This window comes from Monopterus albus, unplaced genomic scaffold, assembly GCF_001952655.1.
Source record: "Monopterus albus unplaced genomic scaffold, M_albus_1.0 scaffold23.1, whole genome shotgun sequence".
Classification (NCBI taxonomy): Eukaryota; Metazoa; Chordata; class Actinopteri; order Synbranchiformes; family Synbranchidae; genus Monopterus; species Monopterus albus.
The window spans coordinates 1,133,089-1,150,371 of NW_018127903.1; the positions used below are offsets into that span (position 1 = coordinate 1,133,089).

Here is a 17,283-nt window from a genome sequence, read left to right on the forward strand (position 1 = left end):
TGCTAAATATTTCAGGACAAACTCATTACTGTAAATGGGCCTGTGTGTTAGCCTAGCTGGGGTAGACAGGCAGCAGCAAGAGAGATAGGACATTGATGTGTGTCTGTGAGTGTGTGACTGTGTTTCTGCCCCTGTTCTAATAGCTGTGGAGTTGATATGTCAGGCAGGCGGTGTCTCGGTGCCTGGCCCAATTGTCCCTGCAACACTGTGAAACACACAGGGGCTCCTCCAACATCTGCTTTGTAAAGAGCTAATGACAAGACAATGGAGACCGGATGATTTAAAGTATAGTACTAATGAGGCCCTGTGTGACGCCTGGAGAATCCTGACACACACACACTTATATACACACTCTTGCTTAAGATAACAGATGATACGTTGGCCAACCAAGAGGTAGACACACAGCAGACATACAGTGCTCAGACCCTATGTCCATCTGTCTGCATGTCTTTCACACACATACTGTAAGGAGAAGTACAGTTCGTAGCCATTAGTCAAAATTCAGACACTCACACACTGTCTAACTGGGCTCAGGTAATTACAATGGTGACTTCCTAATCCATGGGCTGAAAATCATATTCCCCTTCCAGACAGTGGTGCAGAAGGAGTGTGATGATGAGGGGAAACAGTAAGAGAGAAGAAGAGAAGGAGAAATAATAAAGCAGCAGCTTAACTGGTGAGGCTGTCAGCACAGGAAAATAATATTTGTCCAGCTGGACAGGCCTCCCTTTGTGCAGGCTAAATGAATGTTGAGCTTTCTGTCTGCCCTGTCAGGGAGAGTGGCATAGACTGTATGCAGCAGCGAAGAAGCGGAGCGGAGCGCGGGGAGCTGTTTGGAGTTTGACAGGGATTATTAAAATCAGAGCAGATGACGAGGAAGGGGCGAGAGGCAGAGTGTGGGAAAGCCAAATTGACACAGACACTCTCCATTACCTTCCACTTGACTCGCGTTGATGACAATGTTGATATGAGACCCAGCAACGCGGCACTGGCGTGGGAGTGGCTGTTAGCATGCACGTTAAACACCACAGGGTAGGGGGTGACCCTCAGCTCTGGCAGAGATGTAAGGAGACGAGTTGTTTATTTAAAGCCCTGACTGAAGAGCATCTTACCTCATTGTTTATTTATCTGGGCTCTGTTTTTTTTTGCCCTGTGTTAGTGTGTTGTCTGTAGATGGAAATGAGAGGTTGAGGCAATGCATTTTGATCAGCGTCCTCATACAGCAAATGATTTTCTGAGGAAAGCGGAGAGATGATATGCTTCCTTTTGTTTCAGGTGCAATTGATTTGTGACTCCTAATAAGATTCCTGTTTGAGGAAATTTCAAATGATCCTAGAACACACACCTGTGGGTGTGCATGTGCGGAATGTGTGTGTTTATGTGTGAGTTTGTTGACAGACAGCTACGATAATACAACACTAGATCACGCAGTCAACTTCTGTTGATTTAATCCTAACACCAGTGCTGTCTTTTGCTTTGTTTCATTTTATGAACTGCTACGTGCCATGTGTAGTGTTTTAATCCTATAAAGCCACCTCTCTCCCTTTGTCTCTTCCTCTTTCGCTTTTCTCTGCTCTGCAGTACGGAGCGGCCACGGGGTTTTCCAGAAGATCGTGCCTTTGTGGAGCTGCAAGTTCCAGGGGTTTCCAGTGAGGCTGACTTTGAGAAACACAGTCTCAGTGCCAACAGGTCTGTTAGAGTGCCAAAAGCTTTGACTTATTATGCCCTCCAGGCCATTTTGAGTTTAAATTTAGTTTTTACCCATTTTCTCTGAATTTCACATCCTCCCTCACTTTTAATTGCTTTTTCATTACTTTTAGAATTTATACTTTATGTCAAAGTCAGATTGAAATTAAGTACTGTCACCACTGACAAACAAATATAAGAAGACGAGAATGTGACGGTGAAGTTCTTAAGGCAGAATGTTTTTCAGGGATTATTTTCTGATGAAATCTTCCATTTGTTTCTGAAGTTGTCAGATGAATGACAGGAAGCAGAACACAATGCAATGCGCAGGCTAGCATGAGAACACAACACTGGAAGAATTCAGTAGATATTAAACAGAAACTTTGGCAAAACATAATGAATGTTCCATGCTTACTTTGATGGATTTATATTTCTTCTCATACCATTTTTACATGTGGAGGTTGTTTTCTGTACTGTACTTAAGACTGCCATTCTGAAGGTGGGACAGACACCAGCAGAAATCATTTTAAAGAGAGGAAGAACCTTCTTGATTGACAGATTTGACAATAACACCAGTACTATTGTTTACAAAGGCATAAATACCAGTAGTGTTCCAGAGGTACAGGTCTGATGATTACAAGCTGTAATACTGCCCATCTTTTTCTTTGCCGCCCCATCGAATGATCACGCCACAAAGGTCAGTCATGTCAGTCTGAATGAAGACATTCACTGTGCCAGTCACATTTTATCTAGTCAAGCCGAGGCTCAGTGGCCTTATTTTGAAAACTGAACTGAATTGTTAATTTGGATGGGAACTGCTGTGGGCTTGGTGGTAATGAATATCTGTGTGTTGGATTTTTTTATTTATTATTTTTTTGTGTACATTTTGCAGCCTCATTTGAAGAGTGAAGGGTACATTTAAATAAACTGTGGATACGTCATCTGTTGTGAGCTTAAAGAAAAATTCATGACCTCAATGCCTGCTTTTAAAAACATCACAACGACTGCATAAATACTTTTGTTTTCAATAGAGAGAAGTCCCTAAAGGCAGCTATGCCGGGTTTCTTTAGTTTAAATAAATGGAATAAGAGAAACCTGATGAACAGGTTACACAGATGCCAAACAGGGTTTTTGAAGTACAAAGACTTAAGACGGGCAATGTTTACTGTGGCAGTGGTGTAGAGGAAAGAAAGGCAAGATCATCACTGTGGCTCTGTGTTCATGAATTTAAAATGCTGCAATTAAAATCAAAAGTGGGATTGTAAGTGGCTCTTAGCTAAAGCAAATAAGTCAGTTTCCACAGGTGAACAGTCCGTTTATTAAATTCAGACACACTTGCACAGCAGGGAAAAATGACTGGCCTTTTTCTGAGCTCTCAGAAATGCACCAAAAATCTCTTGAAGCTACAGTAAGGATTTTTTCTTATTTAAGCTAGCCTCGCTGATGTACAGTACACGGGGTGGACAAAATAAAAGAAACATCTGTCAGTATAATGCAATGCATTTCAACAGCACCTCAAAGCTACATCTTCCAAAATGATCATATGGCTGAATCAGCACCTCTCTGAAACAAATTGAACATTACTACCTTCCTGAAGGAGGATTTATTGCAGGACTGTTGTATTAGACTGCATTAGTTTTAGGTCGTTGTACCTAATTAACTGCCAACTGAGTGTACAAGCCTTGTTGCAAATGGTGCACGGGCAGAAATCAGACTAGTTGCATGTAACTATGAGTGTTAGACTAATTACAGTACTTGATTGCAGTAACTGATTTTTTCTCTATAACCCAGTTTTTCATTTGCATGTAAATGTAGTCTATGTCTGCTGGATTTGATTAAGTTACCAGTGTTTAGAGCTTTCACAGAAATGAAAATATTTGCGGTTACATTATGCCTTTCTCTCTGTGTTGATGGTTTGAGCTGATTTGAGTTGATTATATTGAGAATCATAAAAAGTCTCAAACTATAAGAGTTTGTATTTATATTTCTAATATATAGAGTTATTGTTTGATAACATAAACAAAAAGGAGGAATCATTCTTGGTGGTTCAGTGGTGTTAATTATTGCAATATTGTCATAATGTGTTATGGAACAAAATGCAATGTAGCAACTTAAATTAGATTTTTTTTGTGTGCACTGCTACTGAAGATTGAAATAAAGACATCTGTCAATGATGGCAGATGGGTATAATTGGAAGGCACAAATAGATTGATAGAGAGACATGGTGATGAGAGAAGATAAAGCAAATTCTATATTTCGGGTCCTTTATCGTTTCTGGCGTTGTGCAGCTGAGGGCAGATGATGAAGGACAGGCTAAATGTAGCAAGTGAACAAAGCCTCACTCTGGCATCATTAGTGTCTGGGACTCATCCCGCCCTCAGTCTCTCTCTCTCTCCCTGTTCCTCCCTTCTCTCTCTTTCTTTCCTTCCACCTTCTAAATGGGAACATAATAATTGAAGATTCCACATCTTGAAACGAAACCCCTTGGGTAGGTAATTCAAGGCTTATTACCAAAGGCCGGGCCATTTTTCTGCTTTCTAAGCATTAAAGGGTTATTTTGTGTTCCTGCAGATGGGAGAGGGATAACCATTATGAGAACAAAGCATCCAGATAATGGAGAATGGGGATAAAAATAAGGCAATCCTCCTCTCGCCATGGGGAACCACTGGTCAGTATCTCTGTCAGGCTATAACTTCCTCCCAGACTTCTTCGGGACTGCCCTTTTACTGTTGGTACACATTCAGGCAAAAACAATCCTGCAAGGCCTCTCCTTTGCCTCACCCAGGGTGGGCTGCAGACATACACACCTAAACACACATCCATAGATAACTCACCTGCTGCCTAATTGACTTATCAGTGTCTGGGACAAATTACGGAAGTGGAGGAGAGGAAAGGGGAACCGAGAGGTGCAGGAGACAAAGCTGCCCACACCCATGAAGGACTTCAACCTGGGTCAAAGTGACTGGCCTGCTCCCAGTTCTCAGATGTCAGAGATCTGCCTGAAAGCTGCTCTCTAATTGAATGTGATTAAGATAGGCTGACAATGGAGCTGGCTCCCCCAAATTGAAATGCTGTAATCCATTAGTTTTCATCAGAGACAGTGCCACAGTACAGGGTTGGGTGGGGAGTGGGGCTGTGAAGTGGTGGCCACCAGGAAAAGACCTCTAATGAAGTGTCAGCGCAGGCCTGGAGACTACAGACAGGCCAGTTTCACACTGTCAAAGCAAATGGCTCACAGCAGTTTTCTGCCAATCTTGATCAGGGAGCATTATCAATACTTTTACATTTGATTTGGTGTGTGTGTATGTGTTTCTGATTGTCAGGATTTTGCAAACATGTGCAAGGTGGTGTAGTTGAAAGCTTGTCACTGTAAAATATCATGCAGTGTTCCTTTTCAGTGAACAAAAATACTGATCTGTAGTCCTCGCAGTATGTAGCTGATTTCCTGTTTAGCTGTGCGTGACACGTGTGTTAAGTTAGTTTATCAGCTGTATCAGTTCTCCGGTATCATTGGCTGGGCCTTGTGGCTGGGGGGCCCAGGGCTGGGGGCACTAAGTGGGTGACAGGCTAGGTCAGGACAGGATCTGTTTTCAGCCTGTTCATTCAAGCCCATTCACTCCTTTTCCTCTCACAGAATGGAGCCCTTTGATAGAGGAGATATTTAGTTCTCAGGCAGCTGGTTTGGCACTGACTGGAGCTGGGGCTTATTTGCAAGGGATCTTCCTGCCCCCATCGCTTCCAACCACATCTCCTCTAGGCAAGCAGAGGGGAGTGGAGCGCGACAGACAGACAGCCCCACAGGAGCCCACCCACACTAAATTAATTCTGACAAGGAACTTAAGATAACGTCAAAGCGCTGACTAATCGTGGGATTGGGTTGCTGTAAGTAAGGGAGCTGTGAAATGTGCCATCATATCTAATAAAAGACCTCCGGTTGCTCCATTTCTCTCTCAGCGGTGATGAAGGTCGATGGGAGCGTAGTTGTGATGTCGACTGTCTTGGTCTAAAAAACAAATTTCATGTCAGTACTGAAGGTGCATGTGTGTGTATGTGTGTCAGTTAGGGTAAAATGATTGACATGTCTGTCACGAGGCCTAAAGAATCCTTTCCTCTCACTTTCTTCTGCTTCTTTTCTCATTCTCAAGGTCTTTTGTTGAGTGCTGCTGTACGGTTTTTGCCATCACGAGCTCATCCATTGTTGTCTTTACCCATAAAGTTGAATGGTGTTATTTTCTGTGACTCCTCTGTTTTCTACCCATTTTTACCTTCCTCTCCTCTCATTCTCTTTCTGTCTCCTTCCTCTGTGTCTGAGCTGTTAGCAGTGGAAGTCATCAGGTTTGGAGCTAATCCTGCCAAGTTGATTAGGCTGCAGGTAGCTTTCACACCAGCGGGCAAAAGGTCACAACATTGTAGAGAACTGGATGAACTTCTTGACACAGACCATCCACACTGACTTTATAACTTACAGCACAAGGCCCCAAGGAGTGGTAATTGAAAGGTGAGAGTAAAGAAAGAAAATTAGGAAAGTAAGAGTTTTGAGAGGAGAGAATGAAAAGGGGGGAAACACAGAGAAAAACTGTGGAGGCAAAGCCTTTAAATGTATCAGAAGGAGCAAGTATTGATGCTGTAGACATTAGAGTACAGCATTTTGTTGAGTGAAGGTGAGAGTTTGCTGATGAGGAATGGACCTAGAGCGAGGAGTACAGAACCTAAAAGCCATTCTCCTTCCTGTCAACAATCCCTCTTTGTTGTATTCACATATGGCTAATCTGAGTTCCATGGACTGCTGGAACATTTCACAAGTCCCGAGCTAACAAGGTGGAAATGCTACTATGCTGCAGTTTAATCTGACCTTTATTCTGTTATAAAACAAGACAAAAGCCATCCAGTTCATATCCTTACTGTAGTCTACTTAGATTTTCTATTTTTAATGAACTTCAGAGAGTCTGTGAAAAATGAGCTACAGATGGAAGGCCATTTGAAACCTGCTGTCTATGTGAAGTCCTGGGGTGGAGCCCAGAACAAACATCTATGTTTATGACATACAATAAACACACATACAGTGCTCAGTGCTGCCATTTAATCTACAGAGGGATTTTATTGCAAGACATGGCATATGACAGAAATCTATGCTAGAAATTAAATTTAGAGCATTTCTTAGTTTTGCATAGATTCTTAAATGTATTTTTCTTCTCCTTCTATTTTGCCTACCCCGGGTGATTAAAAAAAAAAAGGAAAGAGAAAGTTTTGTTATCGTATGTGTACTGTATATAGAACTACATTTTCTCTGGAACTCATTCTCCTTAGAGAAAGTAAAGTCAGAGGTCACACAAACTGGCATCTGCACAGTCCTTTGTGTTGTTTAAAGTGATGTCTATTAATTTTACACACAGCGCCATCAGCGATCCTGAACCTTGCTGGTTGTGCTTGGACCTTGCTGAAGCTGTGTTTTACAGCTAGTGAGCTTTGGGCAAGCATAGTTAAGAGTTGCCGCATCACACAATCTGGCACAAGTTAAGGGCAGTTCCTTTCCTATACGCTGTTCATTCAAGGTAATGCACAGACATACAGACTACACGCACACACAAAGCCCTACTTTATTGAAGGAGTTGATAGTTTTGCACTATGTAAGAAGTATTTCCTGGCACCAAATCCATTCAAACACATAAAACACACCTGCTGTATAATCAGGGTTTCTGTCAGTCAGCAAGTTGGTGTCAAGAGATTACAGCGAGACACATCATCTGCCCCGCCTAAAGATGAAGAGAGAGGAATAGAGAGAGGATGGTAGCATTATGCAGTGTTCAGTCTAGAGGATAACAGTTTGTAACAGTCTATAACATTTTATCCCCTTGCGTTTCCCCCCTCTGAAACAAAAGTGTGTCAGATTGAACGGTTATTTAATGTGGTGCCATTGTAAGACATCTGGATCCATTCATGGCCCCGGAGCAGGCAGGAGGCAGTTTATAGACCTGCAGTAGAGGATGAGTTGTCTGATGAGGAAATGTCACTTTGGCTTTGTATCATGTACACTAACGCACATACACGCACATTCACACGCTCACGCTTGGGATACAGAAATGGAAAAGTGCGACTAATTAATATTTTCATTTTCTACTGATTATTTATTTGAATATTATCATTTAGCCTATGAAATGTCACATTTTATGACAAGTGCTCATTACATACTAATTTTAAATGACTTAAAAACACTGCAGAGATAAAGTTCAGTAATTGGACAGCAGAAGAGGACCTCCGTCATCATGCTAAGACATCTCAGAGCTCTTTTTTTGTTTTCCATTCTTCCTTCTTAATGCAAAAATATATATATACACATCTGCCGTTATCTGATTATGAGAGCTTTCTGTCATTGATTGTCTTGATTTTCTTTTCTTTGACTTTTGTTGATCAACCAGCCTGAGTACTACAGTACATTTACTACCACACACACATACTGTGCACACGTTCATCCACGGGACTGTGTACACATCTACAAACACGCAGTCACACCTGAACACAATAGCAGTGTTCACGACACCATAACATGTTTAATTATGCAGGTATATAGGCATACACACACACACACACACACACACACAGTCTTACATGGCCAAATATATATGCATTGATTTGCATGGAAATGACGAAACATGTCGAGCCCAAAGATGTCATTTCTAATCTGTCACATTAACGGGGAAGCAGAATAGCTGATGCAGTGTGTTAAAATCAAAAGAGCTGTGTTTGTGTGTGTGTGTGTGTGTGTGAGAAGGGGGAAGAGTGTGTCCCAGATGCCGGCCGGTGCCTCTAATGCCAGTTCGTACCAGATGCTTAGTACCCTCACACACTGATATATCGATGTCTGTGTTCATTACTGTTGATGCTTCAGTATCTGTCTTGTCCTTTCGTGGTACAGACAATGAATGAGAGTGAGGAAAAGCCAAATGCCATGCGCTGTGTAGGTCCATGTGTATCTCTCTGTATGGTGTATGTGTATTTGTATGATTGTAACATTGCTTGTTTTCTGTATTATCCCTGTGTGTGCAGCAGCATCTTCATTTGGATATGTTTGAATGACCCGGGTGCACATGATCGCTCAACAGTCTTCTCAGTGTACTAGTAGATCTTTACAGTCATACTCTTTGTTCACTCTTGTACTCTAATGTGTACTGTTTTAAAGCCCTTAGCTTTCAGACTTACACAGTGTACAGTATCTTCCCTTTCACTCAGCCTTGAGCAGCAGCTAAAGGAGCTCCAGACCAGAATGGGAGACTCCTGGACAGGGGAGCATCCACGCCGCCCTTCAGAGTGCCTACAGTGGTTCAACCTCAGAACGTACAATGGTGTCCAGCGTGTTACTACAGGACATCAAGAGCTCATAGACTTCTTCAGAGCTTTGGTAATAACATCACAGTGTTGATTACACTGACTCATGGTGATGATAAAATTAATAGTTGATCATAAAGATTTAATAATAATGCTTTGTATCCTCCACCGCCTTCTTAACTGCACTGGCGTTCTGCTGTTATTATTATTAGTCACCTGCTGATCTGATTCTGCTGTTATTATTATTATTAGTCACCTGCTGATCTGCAGAACTTAGTAAATGTATTGGTACAAGGATCCTTCATATTCTGAACTATAGTGTCATGTCTGTAATGTTGTGATCTTATACTGCATTGTCTCATAATTTCAGGTAGTTTTCTTCTTCCTCCAGTGAAATTAACAATTTCCTTCCTCTGTTTTATTCAGCAACATTACCTGAGATCTGAAGACGAGGGGAAAGAGGAGGTGACGCTTCAACTAATCCTGAATTTGTCTGCCCAGTGCGGTGTCTGCTTTCCTTGTACCCCTTCTTCTTCCTCCTCGTTTTCCTCTCTTCATCCTCAATTGACAGCCTCCTCTATCAACTTGATACATACAGTCAGAGATGATGCTTCATTGGAGGTAATACACCATTTTTGATTCAGTTTACTGTTAGTCTTTACTGTGTTCAATTTGTCACTGGGTTAATTCATTAATTACTTGTATTATTATGTAATTCCACAGCTGAGTTTGTTGAAACAAAGATGTACTTAGCTGTATAGGCTTTAATTGTTGTGCCTTACCTGAGTAATGACACTGGTAACCAGAAAAAATGAATGTACAAATGCATTCTAAACATGGCGTGGTTAATCATTAAAGGATTTTTGAACAAAGTGTTCATTTTATTTTGTCCTTAAGATCCAGGAGTCATGGGATGATGTGCGTCTCCAGCTGCGCCGCCACCTGCTGGGCCGGCTGTCTTCCAGCAGCCGAGACCATCCTGGATCCAGACAGATTTCCAATCTGTCCATCCCTGAACGGGTCCGCTGTCTTCAGCAGCTATTATTTCTTTATCCTAAGTCTGAGGTGCTCGCTTGTTACCAGGTAAAATAATGAAAAAGCTTGTTAAATAGTCCATAATTTTATGTATGAATAAAATGTCCATTTGTGCTAAACATATGCTTTTCCATCACAGATTAGTCATGAACTATGTTATTGTTTTCTTAAATTCCAGCTTAACATTGTGAATTTTTTGTCAGAATATGACAGAGTAGTATATTCATAATTTTACAAACATATAGTACTTTGATTTTATGTATCCAGGGCCTAAGAAGTCAATCTGTGCTGGATATTATGCGCTCATCCCTGAGCTCCAGCTCAGGCGGTGAGACTGGCTTTGACAGACTGGCTATGAGTTTCCGCTCTGTGGTCCCTGCTCTGACCCAAGCCCTCACAGAGGAGCTTCATGTCCTTTCAAGAATAGTGGAACCACACGCCATCCTCGGCTTCCTTAATGCAGTCTGCTTCACCACTGTGGCCCGAGAGCTGGCCTCCCTGGTGGAGACAGAGTGTGAGACGGCTCTGAGGGACAACCCCACCTTTAGCAGCAAGATCAAAAAATATTCTGCTAAGTCCCGTGCAAGTGTCGGTAAGTGGCTATTTTTAAATAGTTTTAAAATCTGTTAGTGGTGGAAGAAATATTGTTGTTTACTTAAGTAAAAGTAGCAATATCACAGTGTAAAAATACTTTGTACAAGTAAAAGTCCTGCATTTAAAATGTTACTTAAGTAAAACTACAAAATTATTAGCATAAAGTATACTTAAATTACTAAAAGTTAAAGTTCACATTATGCAGAATGGCACAGTTCACGTTAGCATATTATTGTACTATAATACTGATGTACTATTGTGTACGTCACATTTAACGTTGCAGCCGGTAAAGGTAGAACTACTCTTAACTACCTCATATGCTTATACTTTGAAGTACTTTACATGCTGCAGGGTAACTTGTGAATTTTCCCACCAGGGATCAATAACGTCTTATGATTATACTGTATTTTCATTAATTAATCTTATTCTGAAAAGTAACTAGTAACTAAAATGATCAAATAAATGTAGTGAGTTAAAAGTCAAAGTATGAAGTAGCTGAAAATGAAAATACTCAAGTAAAGTACAAATATCTCAAATTTTACTTAACTTATAGTACTTGAGTGAATGTATTTAGTTACTTTCCACTACTGGTTATTTACTCTTACTGCTCATTCTTTCTTTTTTCTCTGCTAGTTGGTGGTTTGTTCATCTTTAGATGGGCCTTACTGTTGGTTTTCCTTCCATTTCTACCATCTTTTTTCTCTCCCCAGTTGGGATTTTTACCTTTCTGTTACTTTCCAACTATAATGTGCAGTGATCTGAGCCAGAGCCAAGGCCTCTTTAAGTGATTGTCAGTAGCTGCTGTTCCCGTTGTAATTGCTTTATTTTTACTGCCCTCTTTCCCGTCTGCCTTACTTTCCTCCCCCAACAAAAAGAGAAGCGCAGCATTTCCAGGGCCAGTGCTTCTGTTGAAACTGCTTTTTAAGACTATTTAGCCATATCCGAGGTCTGCCGACAGTGTGTTTCAGCCAGAGTTAATTCACTTTGTCGCCTTGATTCTAAGGCAATTGGTAGTGTGCCAGTGGGGTTTTTTGTGTTCATAACCATAGCGCTGTTGCCCTCTTTACATGAATTTCATAAAAAGATCAAAATAAAGTTTATTAAAAGATAACAAGGACAGAGCAATAGCACCTAGTGGTCGACCAATTAATCAGGCCAATTTTCTCCATTTTTAGGTGATCGGTGTCGGCCGGTGACTGCACTCTAATCGGCCGATGTGTCTGCAGACAAATAATGTGTGTGCAGTGGAAGTGTTTACAACTTTTTGCTGTCTCAGGAAAGTGCTGCCATTAAGTGCACTAAAATGTTTTATTTATCTTTTATTCATAAAGGGTATATTTTACAGTTTAGTTTATCGATTATTCTTAAACATTTGTAAAATTTTAAAATTAGAAGGTGAGTGCAGATTGTAGCAAATAAGAGACAATGTTCAGTTTTTTAATTTTTCTTTTCATAATTCATTAAGGTTAAATAAATTTTCATTTAAGTTTCAGAAATATTCATATCGGCCATTGAAAAACCTATATTGGTCGACCACTACCTGTCACCTCTCAGTGGTGAAGGGAAATCAGTTTTTCTTAACCTTCCTCTTACTTTTGAGCAGTGGTATAGTCATATAGGGAGAACAACAGGAGGTTGAAAAAGAGTTGTTGCAAGAAGAAGAGCAAGGCTCAACATTCTCTCGACCTTGTTACAAAGTGCGATGGATATTCGAGAGAAAAAATATGACAAAGTCCTACTATAGTTTTCCACTAATACATAAAGTGCCACTGTAATGGAACATGCAATGATGTTATACATCGAGACTAGAGAAGAGCACAGACCTTCAAACACTTAATTGCTGCCATATTCTCTTTTTTGGATTTATATTGGCCTATTTACAGCTTGCTGAGGGTAAAGATTCACAGTAAAAAAAAAAACAAAAATAAAAAAATGAGGAAAGTGTGTGAGCCATTGTTTACTTTTTCAAAAATGGTGCATGTCAGCTTCCCTGCAGAATAGGGAGAAGAGTGGTTTTACATCTGCCATTCTTCGATAAACACGCCACCAGCCTTGCTTCTGTTTTTCCCCTCTCTCCCTCCCTGTATCTCTCTCTTTCCATCTTCCTCTCTGGTTTTTACTTTCCCTCTCCTTAAACGTGAGATGAGAGGAGGCAGCCAGGATAATTGGCCATGCGTCAGTCGGGCTGTTTGATCACGTAACGCGGCGGAGGCTACACACCTACATGCCGCTCAACAAACCGTCAAATGTAGCACCGGAGGCAGAACACGGCTCCAAAGGGAGCGGGGGACCCGTGCTGTGTAATGATGGTAAAATGGAGCAGTTTTGCCTGTGCTGGTTTTACGTGTGTGTGTGTGTGTGTGTGTGTGTGTGTGTTTCACTATCAGCGGCAACATAGCTTTGAGGGCTACAGCTGATATTATATTTTAGTGCCATTCATGTTTTAAGTAGCCCCCCTCCCCAAGAAAAAGTTCAGTAACCCATATATCCTCCACCCAAACACCAGTGGTTCCTAAAAAGCCAAAGCTTGGACATTGATGCATAACCTATTAATAACCCCCACTTTACTGTCTATACTGTATGCTGCACTCATAATTGTCAAAACAATTATGACAGTGGTTAAAAAAAGCGCTTCTATTCTCATAAGCATCCAATGCTTCCTTAGATCTCTCGCTCCTTCCCTGCTGTGTTATTGTTTATTTTTGCAGTACAGGTATATTTTGATAAGAGCCATGCCTGGGAGACTGTACAGGCTCCCAGAGGAGCAGCGCTGTCTGTAGCATCAGCCACTGTCAAACCACTGAACCATTTAACAGCATTCACAGCGAGATCTACCTCCTCTTTTAACCCAGCCGACTCAAAGGCATTCTCTGACATTGTACCTAGACAGATGTGAAGGGTTTCAGCCCTCTTATTTTCTTCCTTTTCTTCTTCTCCCCCCCACCTTTTACTTTACTCCATCTCTCCTGCATCCGCTTCCTCTTGTTTTTTTCTTGTCTTTTCCCATTTACCTGTAGTTTTCCAAGTGTAATGGGGTGAGGAGTGAGACTGTGGAGTGTGCTAGACAGGTTGGCTGGTCAGGAATAATGCAGGCTTTAAACCTTATTGACATACCTCACTGAGTCTACAGGGGAGTGGGTGGGACAAGTCCCCATGTCACTGTGTGTGTGTGTGTGTTTGTGTGTGTGCCTGTGAAGGATTTTGCCAAAATAAAGCAAACACTAAAATGTACATTTTTCAGTCACAGTTGTGATACTTCAGCGAAATCATCAGAATTGTTTAACTCTGTGATTTTTTACAGTAAAAATGACATCAGACAAAAAAAGGCCATTACACACCTTTTCTCCAAAATCATCAGAATTGTTTAACGCTGTGATTTTTTTACAGTAAAAATGACATTAGACAAAAAAGGCCATTACACACCTTTTCTCCAAACAGTGTAGCTAGTTATTATAAAATATTAGTGACCAGAACTTGGTTGACCCTTGTTGTGCATACACTAATTTCAGGCTTAGTTAGAAAATTGTGTCATCAAGAGTCATTTAATACCTCCCTTTTGAAAATGCATCATACATTTCCATATGGCATCATTTGAATACGTATGCATAGGAGATCCATGTTTTATTGTTAGGACATCAAAAGCTTTCATTACAACTTGTAACACACATCCAGTTTATTCCCAGTCAACCACTGAGGTGGGATTAAGGTTATGAAATTCTATTCAAACACTTTACACTATTCTGATACTGCTGATTATGAAGTTGGCAGCTCCCTATAGAGAAAAAAACGATTGAGTTAGAACATGTATAGCGAGCACATTCACCCCCGCTGCACCCACCCCACCCTCTCACCCTTTTCGGTTCTTTGAACTCTTTCTCAGAGAAAAGCACCACAGCCTTTTCAGCGGGGAGAGAGGTTCTGTAGTGATGCGGCATAGCTAGGCTGAGGCTCTGACTGGCATTGGAGGTGCTTGTGGGGATTGAGGCTACTTGGGAATGGCGTTTGTTAATATTTAATAAGAGCAGCTCCTCACTAGATCATATCTCTGCCTGAGTTTATACACACTGTCACCCAGGGATGTGCACCTGCATGCTGCCATGTAGTTATGAGTGTGGTAGGGGGGTCTCTGTGTGTGTGTGTGTGTGTGTGTGTGTGTGTGTGTGTCTGTGTACACGTGGGTATGTGTGTATGCGTGATGCTGCCAGTTTAGGGATGATGCTTTTTATGCCATTCTCTTCCTGTCTTTGTAGACAATAAGAAGCCCTTGTTTAGAAAAAGTTGCCACACAGAGCAAGTGTTGTTTACTAATCTTAATGAAAAGAACTGGATCTTTGCTTTCTGCTTGTGTTTATGTGTGTGCATATCAGTGCTCTTTTTTTTTTTCTAAATCATGGCTCCAATGAAATCACAGAAAAGAATATCTTTCATGGCCCCTGAGAGTGCGTATTATGCATGCTGTTTATTTATTTATTTATTTATTTTCCATTTCCTGCGAATGGTCACAATGGCTTTTGTATATCACTCTTGAAAAGCACAAGGATATGAACATTTCTATTGAGAAAGCGCAGACAAAAAAAATGGCTGGCTTATTGAGAGCAGCCAGCGTTTTGTGATGAAGAGTCAGTGTGATTCACCGAAGGCTTGAAAATAATAATGCGAACAAGGGCACTAAACAAGTGGGTTTTAATGAAATGCTTCCATCAAGACGATACATTCCTCCATGTTCTTCATCCAGTCTGCTTGTCTCAAGTACATAGAGAAAGCCAGAAAAATCTTAACCCCTCTCTCACTGTCACTGCAACATTCCCTACAAAGAGAGCCAGAAACAAAGACAAACACAGAGGAGGACTGAAAAACAAACATAAAGCAAAATCAAGTTAGCTCTTTTCTCTGTCACCGCCAACACAACTACATTTTATTAAGGCAACTTCATTAGGATAATAAATATTGCTACTTTCCCTTTCTGCTACTTTCTGTGAATGGCAGGTGGCCTCTATTGTGTCTTGGTTGGACAGCACTCAGGGAAAGGGCCACAAGAGACCAGGGCTGGGGTGGTTTGTCTGCATGAACGTGTGTGCGCATGTGTCACAGTGTGTATTGGGGAATCACAGCAGGAGGCCTCCCATAATAAGACTGTCTGAGCGAGCAGTGGGCCGCAACTGACGAAGAGGACCCCAGCTGTCACTGGGTCTAGCGGGCGGTCCACTGTAGCTCATAGCCTTCTTCTATCCACAAACGCACATGTAAATGCACAGACATACCCCAAGGCACCCACACGACTCTGCATGAATACACAGAAAACAAAAGTACAAGAAGAAATACACAGAAGTGCTCAACCACCATAGTATTACACCTACCAATACTCACAAAGAAATGAGCTAAGTTGGCTCCTCACTTCTGCTTAAAGCTAGTGGCTTTTGGCTACATTAGACAATATTTGTCCAAATGTCCGACTGAATTATTGGTGGTCAAGTTGCATTGTTGATGATGCCAGTGACCGGTTTTGACAAGAAAGAAGTATTCCTGGCAAAAAAAAGACAGTTTACATGTATCAGTTTTGATATTTTTGTTTAATTGTCCATTATGAGTCCAACACTGTCATAGAAGTGCAATCCTAAATAAGGGGAGTTCTCATTTAATTAACATAGCTACATTGATGATACACATAGAGTATTTTTATATCTCTCTACCCTAATGTCTATGGTCCTATCTGCCTACAGTTTTAAACAAATGAATGAACAGATGTTCCAGCATTGACTTCAACAAAAAAAAAAAATAATAATAATTTGTAATAATTTGATTTTGTTGTTCGTGGACATATAGAGCCAGGCTACAAATATTTGTTCTTCTGGACTTAACAACATGTAAAGCACCTTGTGAAATAGATGTTAAAATTGCCTTGCCCTCTGAAATTCTTCCTTCCTTATCTGTCTGGATCTAATGAAGCCAAATGCTTACATCACCTGTAGAAGGAGTTGTACATCACACATGTGCACAAACAGAGAAGACATCTGCACATACTGTGATCACATGATAAGAGACTGAGACAGACTACTGCTCTGATTTACACTACAGAGGGACAGAATAGAAGAAAGGGAGGAAAGTGAGGGACAGGATGATAGAGGGAGAGATGCTATGCTGGAGAGAAATTAAATCAGCGGCTAAATTATTGCATGATTGCCCATTCCCCAAAGACTTGGGCATCATTTGGTAGAAAGTGTCTAATAATTGGTTTTCGGCCATGTCAGACACATGCAATTCCCCCTACTAATGGCTCTGTTACGACGATCTGGGCCTCCTGGGTCAAAGAAGGAAAGAAAATAGCCAGGCGGCAAAAAGCGTCCTATGCCCTTCTCCTCTTTTTCCCTCAGATAAACGGAAGAATGACAGAGAAAGACAGAGAAGGGGAGAGATGGCAAGAAGGAGAAAGATTCTATGTGAGCAAAGAGGAAATGAAGTGGCAATAAGTGCAGCCAAAGGGGAAATGCTCTTCACCGTGAGTTTAATACATCAGACTTGGGATTTGGCAGCTCGCCACACAGCAACTGTTTACCTTTTTGCTCACTGGCTGCATCTGTTCTGTTTTGTAAACGGCACTAAACTATTCGCCCGTAAACACCGGAATCAATAACAACTGCTAAGGGA

General features: G+C 41.2%; 1 protein-coding gene across 1 annotated transcript in view; it reads left to right on the forward strand.

The window, feature by feature from the left end:
• kiaa0825 (KIAA0825 ortholog) overlaps positions 1-17,283 on the forward strand; it is a 43,416-nt gene that overhangs the window by 2,359 nt on the left and 23,774 nt on the right. Inside the window, exons 2-6 of the mRNA XM_020594595.1 lie at positions 1,582-1,689; positions 8,914-9,082; positions 9,436-9,630; positions 9,907-10,092; positions 10,312-10,636. Of these exons, the coding sequence (XP_020450251.1) occupies positions 1,582-1,689; positions 8,914-9,082; positions 9,436-9,630; positions 9,907-10,092; positions 10,312-10,636 (983 nt within the window). The remainder of the gene's footprint in view (positions 1-1,581; positions 1,690-8,913; positions 9,083-9,435; positions 9,631-9,906; positions 10,093-10,311; positions 10,637-17,283) is intronic.